The 20,740-nt window shown below is 45.7% G+C and overlaps 2 protein-coding genes across 4 annotated transcripts; both read right to left on the bottom strand.

Moving 5' to 3' along the window:
• Positions 1–70: 70 nt before the first annotated feature.
• LOC115179632 (plakophilin-4-like) lies at positions 71–15,692 on the bottom strand. 2 transcript variants are annotated; one of them, XM_029741272.1, is made up of 21 exons: positions 15,356–15,691; positions 14,693–14,829; positions 12,786–12,907; positions 12,378–12,415; positions 11,850–11,993; positions 10,962–11,140; positions 10,145–10,709; positions 7,094–7,273; positions 6,621–6,849; positions 6,235–6,367; positions 5,252–5,465; positions 4,663–4,846; positions 4,311–4,428; positions 3,919–4,110; positions 2,886–3,059; positions 2,492–2,642; positions 2,131–2,408; positions 1,824–1,944; positions 1,483–1,614; positions 1,281–1,354; positions 71–473 (listed from the first exon to the last, which is right to left on the bottom strand). In XM_029741272.1, the coding sequence occupies exons 2-21, from the start codon at positions 14,810–14,812 to the stop codon at positions 213–215; spliced, it is 3,609 nt and encodes a 1,202-aa protein (XP_029597132.1). In that variant the 5' UTR covers positions 14,813–14,829; positions 15,356–15,691; the 3' UTR covers positions 71–212. The 2 variants fall into 2 exon arrangements, with proteins under 2 accessions (XP_029597132.1, XP_029597133.1); XM_029741273.1 differs by having other exon boundaries at positions 213–473; positions 11,850–11,990; positions 15,356–15,692.
• A 282-nt stretch (positions 15,693–15,974) lies between these two features.
• Positions 15,975–20,508, bottom strand: LOC115179661 (uncharacterized protein C7orf57 homolog). 2 transcript variants are annotated; one of them, XM_029741312.1, is made up of 8 exons: positions 20,432–20,508; positions 20,024–20,090; positions 19,375–19,560; positions 18,802–18,889; positions 18,428–18,551; positions 17,977–18,065; positions 17,640–17,764; positions 15,975–17,394 (listed from the first exon to the last, which is right to left on the bottom strand). In XM_029741312.1, exons 1-8 carry the CDS (start codon positions 20,492–20,494, stop codon positions 17,339–17,341), a joined length of 798 nt encoding a protein of 265 aa, XP_029597172.1. In that variant the 5' UTR covers positions 20,495–20,508; the 3' UTR covers positions 15,975–17,338. The 2 variants fall into 2 exon arrangements, with proteins under 2 accessions (XP_029597172.1, XP_029597173.1); XM_029741313.1 differs by having other exon boundaries at positions 17,640–17,740.
• Positions 20,509–20,740: the final 232 nt, after the last annotated feature.

Here is a 20,740-nt window from a genome sequence, read left to right as displayed (position 1 = left end):
CACACACACACACACACACACACACACACACACACACACACACACACATGTTCTTTCTGTCTCTCACATCTCACATCTCACACACACACACACACACACACACACACACACACACACACACACACACACACACACACACACACACACACACACACACAGACGTAGCTTAAACGGATGAGTCAGTCCATGGTTTCTACATGGTTTCTCCACCCCTACACCCAGGAGTCAGGGGATCCAGTGTACTGGTTAGCCTTCTGAGAAGGCCTCCTCGTGGTGGAGTAGAAGTCCACGTAGTTAGTGGCGTTGGTATTGGATTGGGAGGTGTTGTATCGCTCTGTGGAGGTCAGGTTCTCTGGCTCGTCCTGGTAAGGCCCAGGCTCCTCCTCCCCGTAACCTTGCGGTGACGACAGATACATTCTGTAGTTGTTGTAAGTATTCCTATCCGGCTCGTCGGAGTAGAACACATCTTCCTGCTGTTAAAACAAAAGACAAAGTCATTCCCTTCAACACAACAGACATGAGTCCTACATGAGAGTGGAGGGACTATTAGACACAAGCAGTGATGTAGGTGGGTAATCTCTGATCGCAGTCCGTTGTCCTATACTTTCAATGCATTTTTCCAGAAAAGGTGGGTAAACCCTCTTCCAAAATCAAAAATGTACTATCCACTACACCACCGAACACAATGAAATACCAAACTTTTAAGATACATTTAATCCCTTGAACACAAGAAAGGCTCTGTGGGAACTCAGTGGGCACCACTACACCCAATAAAGGACAATAGGGCTATGTAATCTTATTTTAGGTAACAAAGAGAATTTAAAAGCCCAGTGCAGTCAGAATTGAGATTTTCCTGTGCTTTATATACATTTCCACACTATGAGTTTGGAATAATACTGTGAAATTGAAAACAATTATGATAATGCCCTTTTAGTATAAGAGCGGTTTGAAATGAACGCCTGAAATTTCAGCCTGTTTGGGTGAGATGGAGTTTGAGTGCCCGGTATGTCACCGGGTGGTAAATGAGTTAATAGACCAATAAGAAAGAGGGTTCCAAACCTCTCTGCCAATAATAGCTAGTTTTCCCCACTCAGACCACTCTCAGACAGTCCTAGCTAAATTCTTGCTAAGAAGCTATTGTTGTTTCTTTTTGACACATTTAATTGAAAACAATAAGTAAGTACTTTATTGTTACCCAGAAATGATTTGATATTGAGATAAAAAAAAACGGCTGCATTGGACCTTTAAGACGCCAGAACCACAACATATTCTTGTCTTACCTGGGACCTTGGATAGTCCTCTCTTGATGGTGAGGAATAGGACCCGATAAAATACGGTGTTTGCTTTTCTGACCCTGAAAGTGAAAACAAAGATACAAGCGCGGGGCATTGTTAACTCAGCTGTGTGTGTGAAACATTCAAAATATATAAAATGTACACGGAAAACGTACTGGCGAACAAAAAGACCTTCCTCATGGCTTACCTGTGTACTGGTTTTTATGTAAACTGTTGTCTCCATAATATGTATGGAGTTGCATAGATGACTGAGCCCTCTGGTAGTTCGAGCTGTGTCTTCTGATCCCTAACATGGCAGGAGAGGACGTTGCACTTCCACCTGAGAAGACATTCCATTCATTCAATCAACATTAGACTCAGAAACCACTTGTCAGAAAGTGCTTGACAGTAACCCGGGCAGAGACCTCAAAGAGCAAACGGAAGCATAGCGGCAGGGAACAGACTTTGAGAGGAACCAGACCCGGAGGGAAGGTCCATTGGTGGTGTGTGTTGATGAGTAGTTTGAACATGATAGTTGAGTGCTCTCACCTGATTGGCGAGGCACGGGGGACATCTGTAAGGTGCTAGTAGGCAGGGTTGGTTGAGACCTGTACCTGTCTCTCTCCAGAGTGGACACGGGAGTGATGAAATGACCGTGGTGCCATCCGTCCTACAACAGAGATAATTGCTGCTCTCAGGACAGTGATATTTCAGCCTTGCAAAACTGGATATTAAGGTATTTAATCAGAGATTAGTTCCGTTTTTCCAAGGTAAAATGGAGCCAAGTCTGCAACTTTTGATATTAGTTAAGCGATTATACCAAAACCAATAACTTGCGAAGACACAGTGATCTGACCTGTTTGTAGAGGGTCCGCAGGTCCCTGTACTGCCACAGCGTGTTGAGGACCTGAGCAGCAGCCTTCACCACCTTCATAGAATACCCCTTCCCCCTGCCCTTACTGATGTCCACCAGCTTCTCGATGCCCCCCGTGTCCGCCAGGGCCTTGGCGTTCTCCATGTTCCTGCTGGTGACTTCGTGGAGCGTGCAGCAGACAGACGCCACCGTCTCGTCAGACAGCAGGGGGGGGTTTCCCCCGGGAAGACGGTTCACCAGATCCCGCATCGCATACTTTCCTGAGAGGGGAGACGGGGGGCATGAAGAACTTAAGTGTGTGCGTGTGAGAAAGAGAGCGAGTTTCCGTGTTTGTGTGTCTGACCTATAAGCTCCTTGTTCCTGCTGTCCAGGGCCATGTTCCTCAGAGCGGTGGCCACAGAGCAGACCACCCTGTCGTTGTCCATCCTCAGCAGCTCCACCAGGATAGGAAGCCCCTTCTCCTTGCGCACCGCTGCACGGATGTAGGCCGAAAACTGCACACAGGGATTATTGGATTTTTATTTCACCTTTATTTACCCAGGAAGTCCAATTATGTTATTACAGTACCATTATACTGATGTAACATTACAGTAATACCAGATAAACAGCAATGCATAACAGACATGAGGGTCAGGTGTGGGCTGTTGGTCTCTTGTGAAATAGATTTGATCTCAATGAGATGTCTTAATGAGACTAACCTGTATAAACAAAGGTTACAATGAAACAAAGCGGGGCACCTTCCAGTTTCCAGCGGAGAGGTTCTGAAGGGATCCGGCCGAGCCCTCCAGGGTGGCAGGGTTGGAGCTCTCTGCCAGCAGGCTGAGGTAGGGCTTCACCACGGCCGGGTGCCACAGCATCTCTGCCCCCCGCGGAGGCTTACCAAACCCCGGGATGGGTCCCACGCCGTCCCACTGAAAGCATAAAGAAGAGCATAATGAATGAAACACCACAGAATGGAAGAAACGTTGTCCTCTGTTGCAACACGAACTACCGAGTTCCAAACTGCCTCTGGAGCTTCATGAAATGGGTTTCCATGGCCAAGCAGCCGCACACAAGCCTAAAATCACCATGCGCAATGCCAAGAGTCGGCTGGAGTGGTGTAAAGCTCGCCGCCTTTGGACTCTGTTTGGTGGAGGAGGAATAGTGGTCTGGGGCTGTTTTTCATGGTTCGGGTTAGGCCCCTTAGTTCCAATGAAGGGAAATCCTAACGCTACAACATACAATGACATTGTAGACGATTCTGTACTTTCAACTTTGTGGCAACAGTTTGGGAAAGGCCCTTTCCTGTTTCAGCATGACAATGCTCCAGTGCACAAAGCGAGGTCAATACAGAAATGGTTTGTCGAGATCAGTGTGGAAGAACTTGACTGGCCTGCACAGAGCCCTGACCTCAACCCCATCAAACACCTTTGGGATGAATTGGAACGCCTACTGCGAGCCAGGCGTAATGGCCCCAACATCAGTACCCGACCTCACTAATGCTCTTGTGGCTGAATGGAAGCAAGTCCCCGCAGCAATGTTCCAACATCAAGTGGAAAGCCTTCCCAGAAGAGTGGAGGCTGTTATAGCAGCAATGGAGGGACCAACTCCATATTAATGCCCATGATTTTGGAATGAGATGTTCGACGAGCAGGTGTCCAAATACTTAGTGTACGTAGTGTATCTTAGCTAATGTTCTGTGTTAATTCTAACACATTTCCAGGCGCCTTTATCATAAGGTGTGAGAGTGTGACTTAGCCAAGGAAAGCGGATAACCCCTACTATACACACCTTATCATCCAGCCAGCCCCTCTTCTTCTTCTTCCTCTTCTTGCCCCAGCAGAGGTAGTCTAGGTCCTTACTGGGGGACCCGTAGCCCAGCAGGGCATCCAGTTCCTGAGTCCCCAGCAGGCGAGACGAGGGCATCTCTATCTCCAGACGGTAGGACAGGTTCCTCAGAGTACACACACAGTTCTCCACAATCTGGGAGAGGAGGGGGAAGCATTTCAGTGACGCACACAATACACACACACACACACAGGGGGTACGATCAGGAACTTCAAGTTGGGATAGCAGAGATGGATGGGCAGAAACTGAGTGAAGAGGACTGGTCTAATTCAAGATAAAGTAGAGGGGGTTCAGGCAGGTGAGGCCTAAATGTACTACTCTTATAGTAAGCCCACCTTGCTGTCGAAGTCAGAGGTGCTAACGCAGGCCTTGAGGACATAGATAAGTGAATTCACCAGCCCCTCACAACACCTCAGCTGACCCCTGGCCTCCTCTCCCGCTGAACTCAGGTTCCTGTAGCAAAACACAGTAGAAAGGTCAACAATACAACCACATATAGAATACATACAGGTTTACAGCCACACACACACACACACACACACACACACACACACACACACACACACACACACACACACACACACACACACACACACAGAGAGAGGAAGAATGCCATTTAGCAGAAGCTTTAATCCAAAGCGGTGTACAGTCTTCTGTTCTGACAGGGATGACTTCCTCACTCCTCACCTGAGGCAGCCGGTAGTGTTGCGCAGCAGGAGAGAGGAGTGGACCTTGAGCTTGGTCTCCTCTCGGTAGTTGCTGCTGCTCCAGCCGGAGTGGGGGATGACCACAGTGTTGGTCAGGGTGCTCAGAGCGTCCCTGATGATGGTCATCTTGACCGCGTCGCACGACGACAGGTTCCACAGCACCCCTAGTGGTAAAGGGGGATAGGCATGCGGATGTAGTGAGCAGGGGACACGTGCTGAGGTGGGGGCCATGAGGTTGAATCCAGTCATCCCTCACTTGATAATGCAGAGATTGGCAAGAAATACTGTACCAGCAAGCAGGCATATAGATCGATCTAGACCTCTCAAACTCAACTCTGGACCTCAAAGCCAGTTCCGATACGTTTTTTTCATTGTTCCCCGCTAACCAGGGACTGATTTAGACCTGGGACATCAGGTGGGTGCAATTAATTATCAGGTAGAACAGAAAACCAGCAGGCTCCGGACATCGTAGGGTCAGAGTTGAATACCCCTGGTCTAGACAGTCATAAAAACAGGCAGACAGCAAAAAAAAGACAGAGACAGACAGACCGTGAGGAAGAGAGACGCACCAGTGACCAGCTCCCTGACTTCGTTGTCGGTGGTCTTCCTCAGCAGTCTGAGCAGAGCGGGGACGCCACCAGAGTTCCTCAGGGCCACCTTGTTGTCGTCTGTAGCCTTGCCATAAACCAGGTTCCTGAGGGCTCCGCAGGAACTCCTCTGCACCTCCATAGCCTTGTGGTCCAGCAGGTCCACCAGGTGCTGGACACCTCCCAGGTGACACACCTGTTAGAAGAGGGTCAAGGTCAGACACACCTGGAGCTGACAAAAAAGGTGTAATCAATAACAGTTATTTAAGCAATAAGGCCCAAGGGGGTGAGGTATATGGCCAATTTAGCACGCCAAAGGGCTGTTCCCTAACACGACGCGACGCAGCACGCCCGGATACAGCCCTTAGCCGTGGTATATTGGCAATATACCACAAACAACCGAGGTGCCTTAATGCTACTATAAAGTGGTTACCGACGTGGTGTGTACTCAGGGCTCAAACCACCCGGTTTATTTTCATGTTTTTAATACTATCCTTTATATTAATTCACCTGTTACTGCAGTGGGATAACTCAGGGTCACAGAGTGATTCTTGGAAGTCTTTAATCAATCTACTGTGAAACAGAAGCTTACACCTCACACACGTGGTTATGGGCTTAAAACCCTGCACCATGTCAGATATAGAGTTTAAATGTATTACATTTTGAGTTTGCATCCCAATATTACACTTTATATACACATCACAGAAGACTGAAACATAACAAAACTGTTTGACATTTTCTGAAAAGAAAAACATTTTTTTTTAAATGATGAAATGGTGAATTGTGTTAATAACATTCCACCCAGACCACTAGAGAGCGATTTGGTCACTTGACTGCAGAAAAGGGTTATGCGTTTGTGCTTTCAAATCCTCTCTAGGGAAGGACTTCCCATCCCCACATAGTCTGATCACACACGTCAGCCGAGAGGTTAGGAAACAGACAGGGACAGACAGGCATCCTGTTACCTCCACTTTGATGCGGTTGTCTCTGTAACACAGGTGCTGGAGGTAGGCTGCAGCGTTGGCCTGGACAGAGGGGAAGTGATGCTGCAGCATGTGGATCACCTCAGGGAGATCGGGGTCACGCCACGCAAACTCCCTACGGAGGGTGGGGAGGGAGAGAGATGAGAGGGGGGGAGAGAGACGGGGGGGAGGGAAAGAGAGAGAGATAGAGGGAGAGAGAGAAGGTGAGAGGGAAAGAAAGTGAGTCTAAAAGCAATTTTCAATCTATCGCTTCCAACATCAACGACACATCACTTGATTTGAATTCATCAATAACATGTCTGGATGTAATCATCCCGTCGTGTGTGTGTGTGTGTGTGTGTGTGAGATGGTGCGTTGTGTATTTGTACCTAGGATCCTTTTGTATACTGTCTATGGAGGGGGACCTTGTGGCAGCCCTGTCGACCAGACCAGAGTGCCTGGAGAAAGAGGTCTCATTGGGCCCCTGTCCCTGCTGGGAGACCCTGAAGGGGTCTGCGTATGACCCTGCGGTGTTCAGCCCATAGCTGCTTCTTTGGTACGCCAGGGTGCTGCAATGGCTTGTGGTCCTCTGGAGGGTCCGCTGAAGGTTCTCCGCACCTGGGAATACAAAGACACAGATATATTCAGGATGGGGCGTAGCCTACACACACACACACACACACACACACTTCTCACTTTGAGTCTGTATAACTGCATCGCCATGTGTCTTAGAAAAGACAGCCCACATATGAATATCGTGTTGACTGTAGATTACAAACTAGTCATAACACACGGTGCAAGTCTCTGGTCCCAATGGTCCCAGCCATGTGTAGTTGTGTCTGCCGGTAGTGTGTTGCAGTACCCCTGAGTGTCCTGTAGATAGCGCTGTGTGAGCCGTGGTGGGCGTGGGTGGGGCTGTGATACATGGGGCTTTGGAAGGTTCTGTCGTCGTAGACAGGCGTGATGTGGCAGTCAGGAGACATGGCCATCCTCATATCCTGGTCCAGTGGGCTGTGGTGAGTGGCGTAGGAGCTGTGCAGGCCTGGACACACACACAGCAGGGGAACATAATAGTCATGATGGGCTTTGAGGACAATGTTGTTAGTGATGGAAGGTGGAGAAATGGGGTGAATTTCTTTATCAACCCTGAATCAACCTTAAATCAACCTTAAATCTAAAACAATATTGCAATCTGTAATCAGTTGTGTCGTATGTTGGTTGTGAATGGTTAATTATAGGATGCTGTACGGTGTGAAAGTAGATCTATGTTCATGGTTCAGGTTGATGAAAGTGGATTAGTATTTATTAGGATCCCCATTAGCTACTACCAAGGCAGCAGCTACTCTTCCTGGGGTCCAAACAGGGTTAGAACAGTTACATCACAACAAAAACAACAACAGCCTACATCACTAAATAAATCAATACAACATACAAGACATTATTACATTACTACTCTATTATTACAAATTACAATATAAAATCTCTTCACAGTCCCCAAGTCCAGAAACACACAGTACTAAATAGAACCACGACTACATGGAACTCTCTAGCACATCAGGTAACTCAAGCTAGCAGTAAAATCAGATAAAGAAAAACAAATAAAACAACAGCTCACAGCACAATGTGTGAAGAGACCTCTGGTGGCATGTCTTGTGGGGTATGTACGGGTGTCTGAAGAGACCCCTGGTGGCATGTCTTGTGGGGTATGTACGGGTGTCTGAAGAGACCCCTGGTGGCATGTCTTGTGGGGTATGTACAGGTGTCTGAAGAGACCCCAGGTGGCATGTCTTGTGGGGTATGTACGGGTGTCTGAAGAGACCCCTGGTGGCATGTCTTGTGGGGTATGTACGGGTGTCTGTAGAGACCCCTGGTGGCATGTCTTGTGGGGTATGTACGGGTGTCTGAAGAGACCCCTGGTGGCATGTCTTGTGGGGTATGTACGGGTGTCTGAAGAGATCCCTGGTGGCATGTCTTGTGGGGTATGTACGGGTGTCTGAGCTGTTTGAACAGACAGCTGGGTGCTTTCAACACGTCATTACCTCACACAAAGACAAGCAGTGATGCAGTCAGTCTCTCCTCTACTTTGAGCCAGGAAAGATTGACATGCATGTTCTTGATTCTAGCCCTCAGTGTACATTTAAGCTGTGCTGCTCTGTTCTGGGCCAACTGTAATTTGCCCATGTCTTCTTTGCAGCAGTAGACCATACATCTGGGCAGTAGTCCAGGTGTGATGAAACTACGGCCTGTCGGACTTGTGTAGTTGATTGTGATGTCAAGAAGAAAGAGCAGTGCTTTATCATGGACAGACCTCTCCCCATCTTAGCTAGCGTTGCATCAATATGTTTTGACCATGACAGTTTACAATCTAGGGTTACACCAATCAGTTTAGTCTCCTCAACGTGCTCAATTACCCCATTATTCATTATAAGATTTAGATGAGGTTTACGGTTTAGCGAATGATTTGTCCCAAATACGATGCTGGTTGAAGTGACCACAACAACAATAGCGTGCATCTTAGATGGTGGCAGTCTATTGTGGAACCTCTTTTGAAAGCTCAACCTATTGAGATGTACTGTGCAGTATAGGCCTACGACCAACAAGAATCCCCTGCATCACTCTGCTTCAGCGTAACGAGCTGTGAAAGGGTATGCTTTATGGTTCTCCAGGGCGCACTTGATTCACTTTGCCAATAGGCTCCTTTCTTCTGGCCCAGTAAAATAGATGGAAACCAATCCATGATGCTTTGTCATTTACCAAACACCCCCACAGCAGAGCAGTGCTCTGAATGACTCTGTCTACGCCTCAAATGGCACCCTATTCCCTATGTAGTGCACTACTTTTGCCCAGAGCCCCTATGGTTAACTTCTGAGCAAGGGATTTATAAAACAGGGCTATGTGTGTCAGTAGGGTAGGCTCAGTGATATGATGTGCTGCAGGATGGCTCAGGATAAAGGACAAACGCATCTCTCTGTCACCACACTGTCAGCAACACTACAGATCTAGTATTTAGTTCATATAATCCCTTTCACACAGAAACCAATGGATCTAAACAAAGCTAAATCGATTCAGAAAGACAAGTTCTCTGCACGTAAATAAGAAGAGAGACTGGTAACGTTTGCCCTTTTTCAAGTATATTTTTCCTACCCTTTAACCAGCATAAAATTACCCTTCAAAGCTAGAATCCTTACTTGGTACATCAGTTTTTGGACTTATAAATAAATTATACTGTATATACCCATTGATTCTTGAAGAATATAACTTATATAAATGCCTCATGAACTTGGTTCGATTGATTTAGGCCTACCCCATCAGAACCCAAAATATAAGCTTTTTATACTTTTTATACAAAACAAATGTAAATAAACACTGTATAGCAGCGTTCCCCAACTAGCGGACTGCAGGGGATTTTATATCAAATCTGTTCCAAAGTATTCCCACGCATATAGAGATACTGTATATGTGATCGTATACGAATGTAAGCAAGGTTTGAAACTACGATGTTTTGGTCAAATATTATATCTGTTTGGGCTTCTTGCGGTCATTTTGCAGTCTACAAATGATTTGTAATTATGTTCCGGCCCTCTGACCATCCGCTCAAGAAAAAATCATCCCGCGGCTAAATCTAGTTGATGATCCCTGCTGTATAGCCTTAAAACACGGCTAAAACTATTATTTTGATGGATGGTCAGTCCTTGCATACATAGGTCTTGCTTTGAATTTGAGAGTGGTTAAATTTATCCAGGCCCATCCCTCAGCTTTTTACCAAAACACAGGCAGGGTTAACGCTTTGTTATTGTTTTAATTCATGTGCATGTGTGTGTGTGTGTGTGTGTGTGTGTGTGTGTGTGTGTGTGTGTGTGTGTGTGTGTGTGCATGGGTGTGTTTCGTGGCAGAGTCCTGCTGTATGACTAACCAGTGAGGCTGTCAGGCCGTGACAGAGGCAGGGCGGTCCTCTCATAGAGCCCGTAGGCGTCATGTCCGTAGGGGAGAGCCTGAGCCCCCTGGCGGGGCAGTGTGGAGCCGTAGTGCTGGGGCACAGCCGTCATACAGGACCTCAGAGGAGAGTCAGACAGCCCCCTCCCCTCCACCAGAGACAGTGTAGACCCCAGGCGACCGGAGACACTCCCCATCGCCTGGTGAGGTGAGGTGGCATGACTAGCGCTGCCTGGACGGGTCCCGAGAGGAGAGTCGCCGTTCCCGTTCCTCTGGTGGGTGGGGGAGTAAGGAGAGGTGGCGCGGTGGAAGGAGGGGGTGGTGCCTGGACCGGGCGGGGAGGAGGGGGGCATGGTGGTGACGGGGAAGATGCTGGCGAGGGGTTTGGGCTCGGTTAGGATGGGTGAGCCGTAGGCGCTGCCGCCCTGGGAGGTGCGGAGAGAGACCCGGGACGGGGACACGGTGCCCCCCACACCACACACAGGAGACTGGCCCCGGGAGGGGAGAGAGCCCATCCTCCTCATCACCCGCCCTGACGTTAAGGCCTGGGACAGGAGGGATGCAGGAAGCAGGGTGAGTGGGGGAGAGATATGGACAGGGCACGACACACAGGAAAGCCAATGCAGTCCTTGATACCTATGGTTATCTTTAACCTAGAGTTGTATACAGTTTGAGTAGGTTAACTAAGATATTATATAAATAGGCAGGCATTTAAAAAGTTATATCATATAAACATGTGGGCATATAAATAGGTTGTCTCTCTTCACAGTAGAGGTGGGTTAGTGTATATTAGCTACCTGTGCGGAGGCCTGTCCCTCTGCCCGGGAGCTCCTGCCGTGACTGGGGCTTCCCCTGGTGCCTGACAGCACGTGTCTGGGCTCTGACAGAACCACGTTCTCTCTGCTCACACTGTAGTAACTCGTACTACTGTCCTGATAGCCACTATCGGCATACGACGTCATGTGGGCCACAGATCCTGTAAGAGGGAGGCGTGGGGAGGGGTAGAGGAGAAAGAGGGGAGTGGGGGAAGGGAGGAGAGGAGAAGGGGATGTAGGAGAGAGGGGAGGAGAAAGAGAGGAGGGAGAGAGGACAGAATGATGTTTGAATAATGGTTTAGCTTATTGGTCTTTAGGTCTATTTCAGAGCTGAATGAGCATTTATGCAATCGACACATTCATAATCAACACAGCGTGCCACCGTATGTAAAAGATAAGTGCCCATTTAAATAAATATTGTCACTAAGTTATGGAACGTGCCCGCTTCGGATGATATACTGTTTATTGTGCATTTTATGGCCAAATGAAATCTGTTGTTACATTAGTTGTAGATGTTGTCGTAATATTTCATTAGTAAACCATAGCTACGTTATATACTGTGTCGCAGTACCTGAAATACTTTGATGTTATTCCACAGCTACTTTTTACTTCAAAGAAGTTTCTGCTTTTTGATTTCAAAGCATTTTCAGTTTTTTGGGATTTCAAAGCATTTCTGCCTTTTGACTTTCAAACCTTTTCGGTGTCATCATTCGTGCAAGTAAAAAAATTCTCCCCGGCAGATTCCATCTAGTCCTAAACACTCTATATTCTCCATGCTAAATCTGAACTGTAAAAAAATGAAGAAGGCGGCAGATGAAAAAGAGGATACAGGAAGTAACAGAAAAAAAGAGGATGCAGGAAGTAACAGACCCTCACTGTCATGTAGGGATGCCCTCTCCGCTTCAGGCAGGTAGAGTGACCCGTGACCCTGATCAGCTCTGAAGAGACGGGAGGGTGACTGGTGAGAGCTGTCCATTACAGCGGCCCGGTGCTCTCCCGTACCAGACACATCTACTGAGGAAAACAAGATGGCGTCACGTCAACCGTCCTGTGATCGCTATCAAGATTGTTTAAAAATCACAGGAGGTTGGTGGCACCTTAATTGGGGAGAACGGGCTCGTGGTAATGACTGGAGCAGAGTAAGTGGAATGGTATCAAAGACATCAAGCTCACGGTTTCCAGGTGTTTGATGCCGTTCCATTTGCTCCGTTCCAGACATTATTATGAGCCGTCCTCCCCTCAGCAGCCTCCTGTGGTACAAACGTAGCTCACCTCAAAAGCAGGTTATGATAGGACTCGCTACATGCCCTTGTTCTTGTGCTTCCATTGGGCAACCCTATGGGTGTCTAGACAATTGGATTTCAATAGGGGTCAATATGAATTTGGGAGAAGCTGTACCTGTGGATCTCCAAGCAAAGGACTTCTCTGACGAGTCACTGTAAAGAAGAGAAGGTAGTCAAATAATGGAGGGAAGGGGGTGGGGCAGGACAGGGATGGAGAGGAGATGAGAGCTAGATCAACATGACACTTTACACTTTAATCCTGTGTGTGTATTTGTGTGTGTGTATTTGTGTGTGTGTGTGTGTGCTGCATGTTGTACGTTCGGTGAGCCTGGATGAAGGCATTACTGTAGCTACTCATCATCAGTAGCTCCATTGTAGGTGACATGCTGATAGAGAAACAGGGTCAGTGCTCTGTGTGTGTGTGTGTGTGTGTGTGTGTGTCTGTGTGTGTGTGTGTGTGTGTGTGTGTGTGTGTGTGTGTGTGTGTGTGTGTGTGTGTGTGTGTGTGTGTGTGTGTGTGTACCTGCTACTGGCATCATCATCATCGCCAGGCGACTCAGCTCCCAGCATGCACCTCTCCAGTTGACTGGCGACAATCTGACGCTCCTCCTCCAGCTCCCGGGTCAGACGCTCAAACTGGAGCTCCTACGGCAACACGGAAGAGACAAACGGTAGAATCATACTCGCCGAACATTTCCTTTGACTGACAACAACTTCCACTGTGTTAACAATGACCAAGTTACACAGCCTTTGGCATGCACACTCTGCAACGCCTTTAGAGCAGTTTGTCGTTTGACGTATAAAATATTTATGGTCCAAATGAATAAGTCAACAAAAGAGGCTTTGTGGCATTAAGGTCAGAGCTACCCAGATTCATCCGTCTGATTTCACGCTGAACAGGGACCGGTGTTTCTTAATGTGTCTGTTACAAGTCAACATTATTATAAGAAGTCAATTAAAAACCCTTCAAGGCTACACATGTCTAAAATGTCTAACATGTGTATATAGACTAGACAGATTTGAGGTGAGACTAACTGCTAAATGATGAAGCATCCTCTTTTGGAAGCAGTCAGTGGCAGGCAGCCACCGGCTTGAACACGATGGGTTCTTATCAGGATGGGGTCCTGCCAATAATCCCTCCTCTCATGCCAAGCAGTGCCAGGTTGTGTCTAGTACTGTACCGGCTGAGTGGTGAACTGGAGGCGTCCCTGACTGACTGCCCGTTGTCACAGGGTCACAAACACAAAGTGTCTCTGTCTAGTGAGAGGCGTCCACCCCGGAGCTCAGATCCTGTCTACTGTACACACACTGGAGAGAACCAGATGACTTCTGCAACACACTGGAATCCTGCAATCACACAGGAATGTCAGCCAAAGACAGAGTGAGTGCAACACACACACACACACCGCACGCACACTCACACCAGAGAATTACTGGGCTCAACCAAGCACATCACACAAGCAAACACAGACAGGGCGTAAACACACACACACACAATAAATACCAGGGGGAAAAACCCATAAACACACACACACTCCCTGACAGCTGTCTAACTTCAACAGTTCGCAGTGCATTAGTGACCTCAGTGAAATACGCGCGGGGCAGCAGGGCGGGGGATGTAACTGGATTGGACCAGCCTGGCTGGCCTGGTGCTTTAACTTCCAGATCTAGATTAGGACAGAGATGAGAGATGGACTGGTACCAAACATTCCATGACAACAACAAGAACACCATCATTCTAATTCGACGGAGAAGACTTCCTTCTTACTAGAACGTCTTGTTCTCTCCGGACTTTTGGCACTAACATGGAATCCAACGATTTTGTCAAATCTCTAACTGGGTTTGGCACATTTCTGAATGGCTAATTGCTCATTCAGCATTCTGTTTGCTACAGCGTCTGATGGACTCCTATCACTATTCACTATGAAAACGCTGATTTTGCACAGATTATTACTGCGGCTCATCATACGACTACCGTTAGCTGACCCCCCCGTACTTCTGCTGACTCTTTACAAAATCTGCTAGAATTCAAGTGACAAACCCATTAGAAAACACTTAGCCTAAAGCCTTAGGGGTCAAAATACATCAAAACAGCATTGCCATATTCATGCAGCAATACAGTTTATGCAACAACAACAAAAAAATGAAGACTTTTTCTTAAACAAAAAAATACACGAAAATCTATAAAAATCTGAGTACTAGCACTCAGAGGAGGACAGAAGTGATCCTACACTGCACATCTGTAAATCCTTTATCTGCCAACACTTTCCCACAATTCGGATTGAGCGACAGTCTCAGAAAACACTGCTTGATCAATTCTAGCATCTCTAAATACATAACATCACAGCAGAAGGGAAAAGGGGAGGGAAACAGACTCAGAACTAGAACGAGATGGGGAGAGACAGGGGGATCGGGAGGAGCTATACACACCTGTTCTTTGACCGAGGCCAGTAGGTTGTTGGTGCTGGTGTCTGCTTGGCCGTGCCCGCTCGGTCCCTCTCTGGCCGGCAGAGACCCTTCCCCCTCCTCTCCCATCTCCGGGGATGGCATCCTCCACCCTCTCTGCCCTGTGAAGACATGCCCAGTACACATTACACAGACAATATGTTACTGTCCAGCACTAAAACCAAACAAGGACTGCAGTGCACGGAAAGCTCAATTGCTTGCTATGTCATTTTGCGACCTATTGGCAATGCATGCATGCACTTCCACCAATGTGACAGGCTTAGAAGCACTGCACAGCACTTCAACTAGAAGCCTGGTAACAACAGCAATACAATTACTACAGTCACTGTCAGTGGTATGTCAGCTCTCCCAATGCAAGCTGCTGCTGGATTACATCTGGGCATTGGTGCAGCCAGTTCAATGAAAATGGACGGTGAGGTCAATGCATGATAGTATGACGATACACTGAAGCTATAAACCCATGATAGATACAATGTAACAAACAAAATCCCCACGTTTGAAGTGTGAACATGCAAGAGAAAATGAACACGGCGCATGTGGATACTGAGAAGGTGAATCATCTGACACTGCCTAGGTTGAAATGATAGGAATCATGTATTTACAATTCTGCAACAGCTGCTTACTTACCAGGCACGAGCTGGTGCGATTCCTTAGCCGCCAGATGTTGCTGATGTACTGCTCAGGGTATACGTCCGTTAGGAATCCATTTTCCATACGACCGCGACAGCTTCATTTTGCAAACAGTGCCGCTAAGACTACATTTCTAGTTCATCCGTCAGAAATGATTCATCTAATATTCCATGTATTGGCGAATGTCAGTATTAATATTTATGTATCTACCTTGGCGGTCCAAAATCTACCCAGCTACGGTGCAATTGACTTCTGTGGCACCCGCCAGGATATCTGTGACGTCACCATGCGGTTTGAACACGGAGGTATCTATATGGTAATTCGCTGGGGCCATGGGAACACCTTACAAAATAATAGTTGAATCAACAGATATGATGACGTTTAAAGTGGTGTTTTTGCCAAAATATATATTGACTGAAATGAATATGCTATCATATTTTATTGGTGTATGTATTGAGCCATATGAATAGAATTCATTTGATTGGATATTATTTATGTTCTATAATCTGCACGAAGCTATGTGAGAGTTTTAATAGGCAATAGGCGTGATTATTAACACTAGTACTGTTCTGACATTGTAGTTAATTACCACTTCATCAAGAAAGAGCACGAGGGGTACATGCACATGCTCATTTATTTTAATGACATTTTCACTCAATAGCCTCAGTGCACTCATCCCTTTAAGAAAGATATGAGGATCACACATTGACTGTGTTAATAAAGTGGACCTCTCCACCAATGAATAACTAGGGCAGATTATTACTGTGTATTTACTGTGCTAAGTGGAACATGTCTCCAAGCTACATGTACCTTCACATAGGGCTGGGCGATATAGCGTGAATACCGGCATACCGGTATGGATCCACATGTTGTCTATAAAAAAAAGTTTTTATTAAGTGCTAAATAACTGAAAAGTTCAACAAATTGGACTACTTCACTGTCACTTTTGTCCTAGTTTGGTTGAGAATAAAACCGTCAGCATGGAGAAAGCCTGTTAAAATAACTTAACAAAATAACTCATTTGTTGCCATTCTAGGCTCATCCACTCATCATAAAACATATTTGGATCTTGTATTATTCAGGAACATAAAATACCGTCAAATACCACCATACCGTTGTAAACTATAGTGATATAATTTGGCCATATCGCCCAGCCCTACCTTCACGTCAAAGCAAAACCATTTCACTTCAGAGTAAACAATATCATTGCATGATACAATTGCCACTATTCCCTAAATATGTAGAATGAATTGACACCGTTGTTAGAACATCACAAAAGGTTTCTATCTATCTATGGAATCAATGCCCACCATAACTTCATAACACTGAACCATATCCTGGTATGAGATAGGTTGGTATCTTGGCTGGGAGGGCATCTCTTTAGAATAAAGTAGATTCATTGGCATTTCTGTCTTCCATTCCAAATCATGTCTGCCTTCCCATAACAAGTGAATCCCTTAGCACCCATGTTTCCATGTTTTTTTGGCAGCGCTCTCGGTTTCCGATCCTATTCAACACGAGAGCTGAAAAGCGTGAGCCACAAACGTCTCCTTTGTGTGTCCGTACAGTAGGCCTTGTTCACAAACAATCTTCACACCACCAAAACCATTTTTTACACCACAAATAGAAACTCCAGTGTACAGTACTGTTTCATAGTCACACAATTCATCCTCCAACTCAACAACGATAATATAAACATGACAAGCATCAATAAGCTGTGTCGGTGTTCTGAGAACAACACTACACGGAGTATAAAACAAAAGACAATAAAATTAATAAATTAACAGAGATGGTACCGTTGCATAATTACAAAACATAATAACAGTCGGGATGTACAGTAATGAGAGAAAGTGTGTCACTCAGAGAGAGAGAGAGAGAGAGAGAGCGAGAGAGAGAACATACAGTAGAGTGAATGGCAGGTGTGGGTGTGTGTATCCACTGTTGTTTTCTACCCCAGATGGACCTCTTCTGTTCTCCTCCCTATTCCAGGTCCTCATCCTCAGGTGCGATGGTGCTCGTCTGTTCAGAGGTCACACCTGAAAGACAACACACACACACAGGTTGGTCATATATAATAATGGTATACATTCAAAATGCATTAAATCCCGTAACCAACCCATACGTCCAGAATTTCCATATGGTATGAAATAAACACTTTAATTGTTTGATTAAAGATTGTTTGATTTAGCAGAATAAACATATAGCGCTACTGCTAATTCCTCCAAAATACTTGTTGAGGAAAAGTCTGTGAAAGACTACAAGGCAAAGTAATTTGTCGTACTTGAGGAGTCATCCTCATTGGTGGACTTCTTCTCATCCTCTATGTAGCCAAAGCTCAGCAGCTTGGACATGCTCACGGGAGCAGTTTTCTTCTCATGGGACCTGTCCATAGTAAAATCACTTTGACTGAGAGGTTGGAAATTCAATTGTGTTAGTGGTTATGTCGAATTTATAACTTCCAACATTATACAAATTATATATATTACACGGGTTATAAAGGTTATACAAATATATCACATACTGACACACATATTTCAGCATATTGGTATTATTAAGCGTGAAGTGAAATTGAATTACAGAACAAACAGTGGATGTCGAAAATAGAGGCAGGCACTCACGTCTTCTTGTATTTGTTGATCTCCATATAACCACCTTGGTTTAGAGACATGTTCTCCATTTGGCTGGACGCATCAGTGACGGTGGGGTTCTGCACACAAGAATACAACCAGTTCAAACCAGTCAGTCAGGCCCAGCACAAGAATACTCATTGTATGAAGTATACACACGCATGGGACACTTCTAACAATGAAATGGGTGACCAAGTAAATTCATGGGTGAAGATATAATGACCAAACTGGTTGGCAGTCAAACAAATTAAATGTTATTACAGTACACTGGTGAAAAACAAGGCAAAGAATTTCAACAGAAGTCCCCGCCCAGTCCATTACTGAACGCAAGGATGGAGTCAACTGAAGAGATGAACTGATGAATAAATAAAGGGAGGGGATGATAGTAAATGATAACAACTGTGTCAGTGATTAGGGGGTTTGTTGGGGCCATTGAATTCACCTTCTCTTTATAGCTATCACTCTCCCTTTCCCAGGCTGAAATATCATCAGTACCGAAGGGAGCAGCGAGAGGTTGCCTTTTGCCGTATCCTTGACAATCATCAGGGGATGCTGCTTTACTTCCGCTGTAAAGCACAAAACCGAACCCTGGCTTGGACAACTAAAGATACACCACCACCAAGAGTCAAGATGTAACTTCACCATTCTAAACATCACCTGTTCATCTGTTTTCAAGACACATACAGACATGACATGATGCAGAACGTTTTGTTAGGCCTGACATATTGTTCCATGATCCCACTTTAGAGAATGAGACATTCCAATAATATTTTCATCAAACAGAGCCAACGAACCAACAGGGGGTGGGGTCCTTACCGCTGAGATTCAGCTGAGAACCAATCAGGTGAGTTGTAGGATTTATTCGGCCTAGCATCCTCCTTGTTGTCCTCATGCCACAGTAAACCTGTGGAGGACACATAACACGAGGTATTTAAAAGTAGGAACTTGACTAAACGTGGATTCATCTCTTTTGAAAATAAGTATTTTCAATTCCTTTGGAAATTCAATGTGGGAATTCAACGCCTCTCCCCTATTTGACCTAGATGTTTTGTGTGTATGTATTGATATGTAGGCTATGCATGTAGTTCTGTCCTTGAGCTGTTTTTGTCTATTAATGTCATGAATTATGTCACGTTTCATGTTTTGTGTGTAACCCCAGGAAGAGTCGCTGCGGCTTTCGCAACAGCTAATGGGGATCCTAATAAAATACAAAATACCAAATGAGTTGAGCATGATATACAGAGCAATTCACTATAATTTCAACTAGCTAATATTATTACAGCCACACTAATCTGTGTCCAATGAGGCCATAGTAATGACCAGGTACTGAAGTGTAAAGCATGCATCTACTGTAAAGCAGCACAAAGCTATGACACAAAACACTGTTACCCTTCTGTCCCCCTCCTTTGGCAAGTTTGACATAGTCGGAGTCGGAGTCGAATATTCCCACACGCCTTCCGCTGGTCCTGGCCTCAGGAGCACCCTCAGTGGCTTCCTGGCACAGCCCGGGGATCTGGGAAGTGGGTCCCGTAACACCATTGGAGGGAGCTTGGCCTGGATAGCCTGTCTTCACGCCTGTAATAAAATGATTCGGTTTTGAATGGGTGTTGTCACCAGCACTTAAGCCTGCATTTACAGGCAGATGATGTAACTGCCCCGGCTGGCTAGAGAATTCATGGCCTAGATGTAAAAGCTATATTGAGTGATATAGTGTAGCCTCCCTGTATGTAAGCATATGATAGCCTCTGCTAAGGTCTCGAAATTTGCGGCAAGGGAGGTAACTGGTGCACTTGCCGCTGCAACCAGAAGGTAACTGGTTCAAGCACCACCTCAGTCATTTCTCAATCGCTACATTTGGTGGAAGCAGAGGGATAAATCCACACTCTCTCGGGTCTTTTTAGGAATACTCTGCTTAGAGGTCTGGCCCTTTATGACACAAGAGAGTTTGCTTAAATGCAAGGATGTTGTATTAGTTGGCACAGATGTCCAGTTAACTGACTACAGCCAGAGGCTAGAATACGTTAGCAAGCTAGCTTACCACCAGGCTTGGTCCGTCTGTGGTTGGGAGCAGCACTCATTTTGGCTGATGATGATTCCAGAATTAGCTGACGGGGTATAATAAAAAGACAAGATAGTTGCAACGTGAGTTAAAAAATGCAAGATAAACTATGCTAACAGTTCTCGCTACATGTAAACCGCACGACAATCGGGTATCCCCCGTTTCAGACACAGAGGGGAGAGGCACACACAACCTTTGTTCCACGCTAGTTAGTGGGATAGCATCCTTTAGCTAGCTAGCTAGCTTTCCACAAAAGCCATCAAGCGTGCACGACTCAATGTTAACATATGAACAACTAGCTAACAGGTTATCATATCATGTTGGTAACCGCACATAGAGTAATGCAATTTTCAGAGAGGAATTGTATGTTTAGAAAAGCTAGCTTACACAATTCGTGTGCCGGTGGGTGTGGAGACCTCGATATGGATGGTCAGCTAATGCGGTTAGCATTTCCTGCTGCACATTCCATGTACATCCGGTCATGTGGTTGTATATGTTATTTATAAAGAAAACACCCAAAACAGAAATATTCTACCAATATACATTACACATGTACATACAATTATTTATATTACAGTTACAATAAACCAATAGATTGACTTCAATTTGAAGACGTTTGTGCCTTTTGGATTTATAATTCTGTAAGTTATTTGAATTTTCATTTATTTCAGAAAATTGCAATTTTCTTCACTCAAA

This window comes from Salmo trutta, chromosome 39 (assembly GCF_901001165.1).
Source record: "Salmo trutta chromosome 39, fSalTru1.1, whole genome shotgun sequence".
NCBI classification, from domain to species: Eukaryota; Metazoa; Chordata; class Actinopteri; order Salmoniformes; family Salmonidae; genus Salmo; species Salmo trutta.
This window is presented reverse-complemented; position numbering and strand designations above follow the sequence as displayed.

Bases quoted from the DNA above. Each gene is read 5' to 3' on its own strand.
- LOC115179632 (XM_029741272.1), bottom strand. From the start codon at position 14,812: ATGCCATCCCCGGAGATGGGAGAGGAGGGGGAAGGGTCTCTGCCGGCC. The intron at 2,643-2,885 runs GTGCCCCGCTTT...CCCTGTGTGCAG, and splicing joins TCTCCGCTGGAAACTGGAAG to TTTTCGGCCTACATCCGTGC. The intron at 2,409-2,491 runs GTCAGACACACA...CTCCCCTCTCAG, and splicing joins CAGGAACAAGGAGCTTATAG to GAAAGTATGCGATGCGGGAT.
- LOC115179661 (XM_029741312.1), bottom strand. From the start codon at position 20,494: ATGCTAACCGCATTAGCTGACCATCCATATCGAGGTCTCCACACCCAC. The intron at 20,091-20,431 runs GTAAGCTAGCTT...ATACCCCGTCAG, and splicing joins CCCACCGGCACACGAATTGT to CTAATTCTGGAATCATCATC. The intron at 17,765-17,976 runs GTGAGTGCCTGC...CCAACCTCTCAG, and splicing joins ATCAACAAATACAAGAAGAC to TCAAAGTGATTTTACTATGG.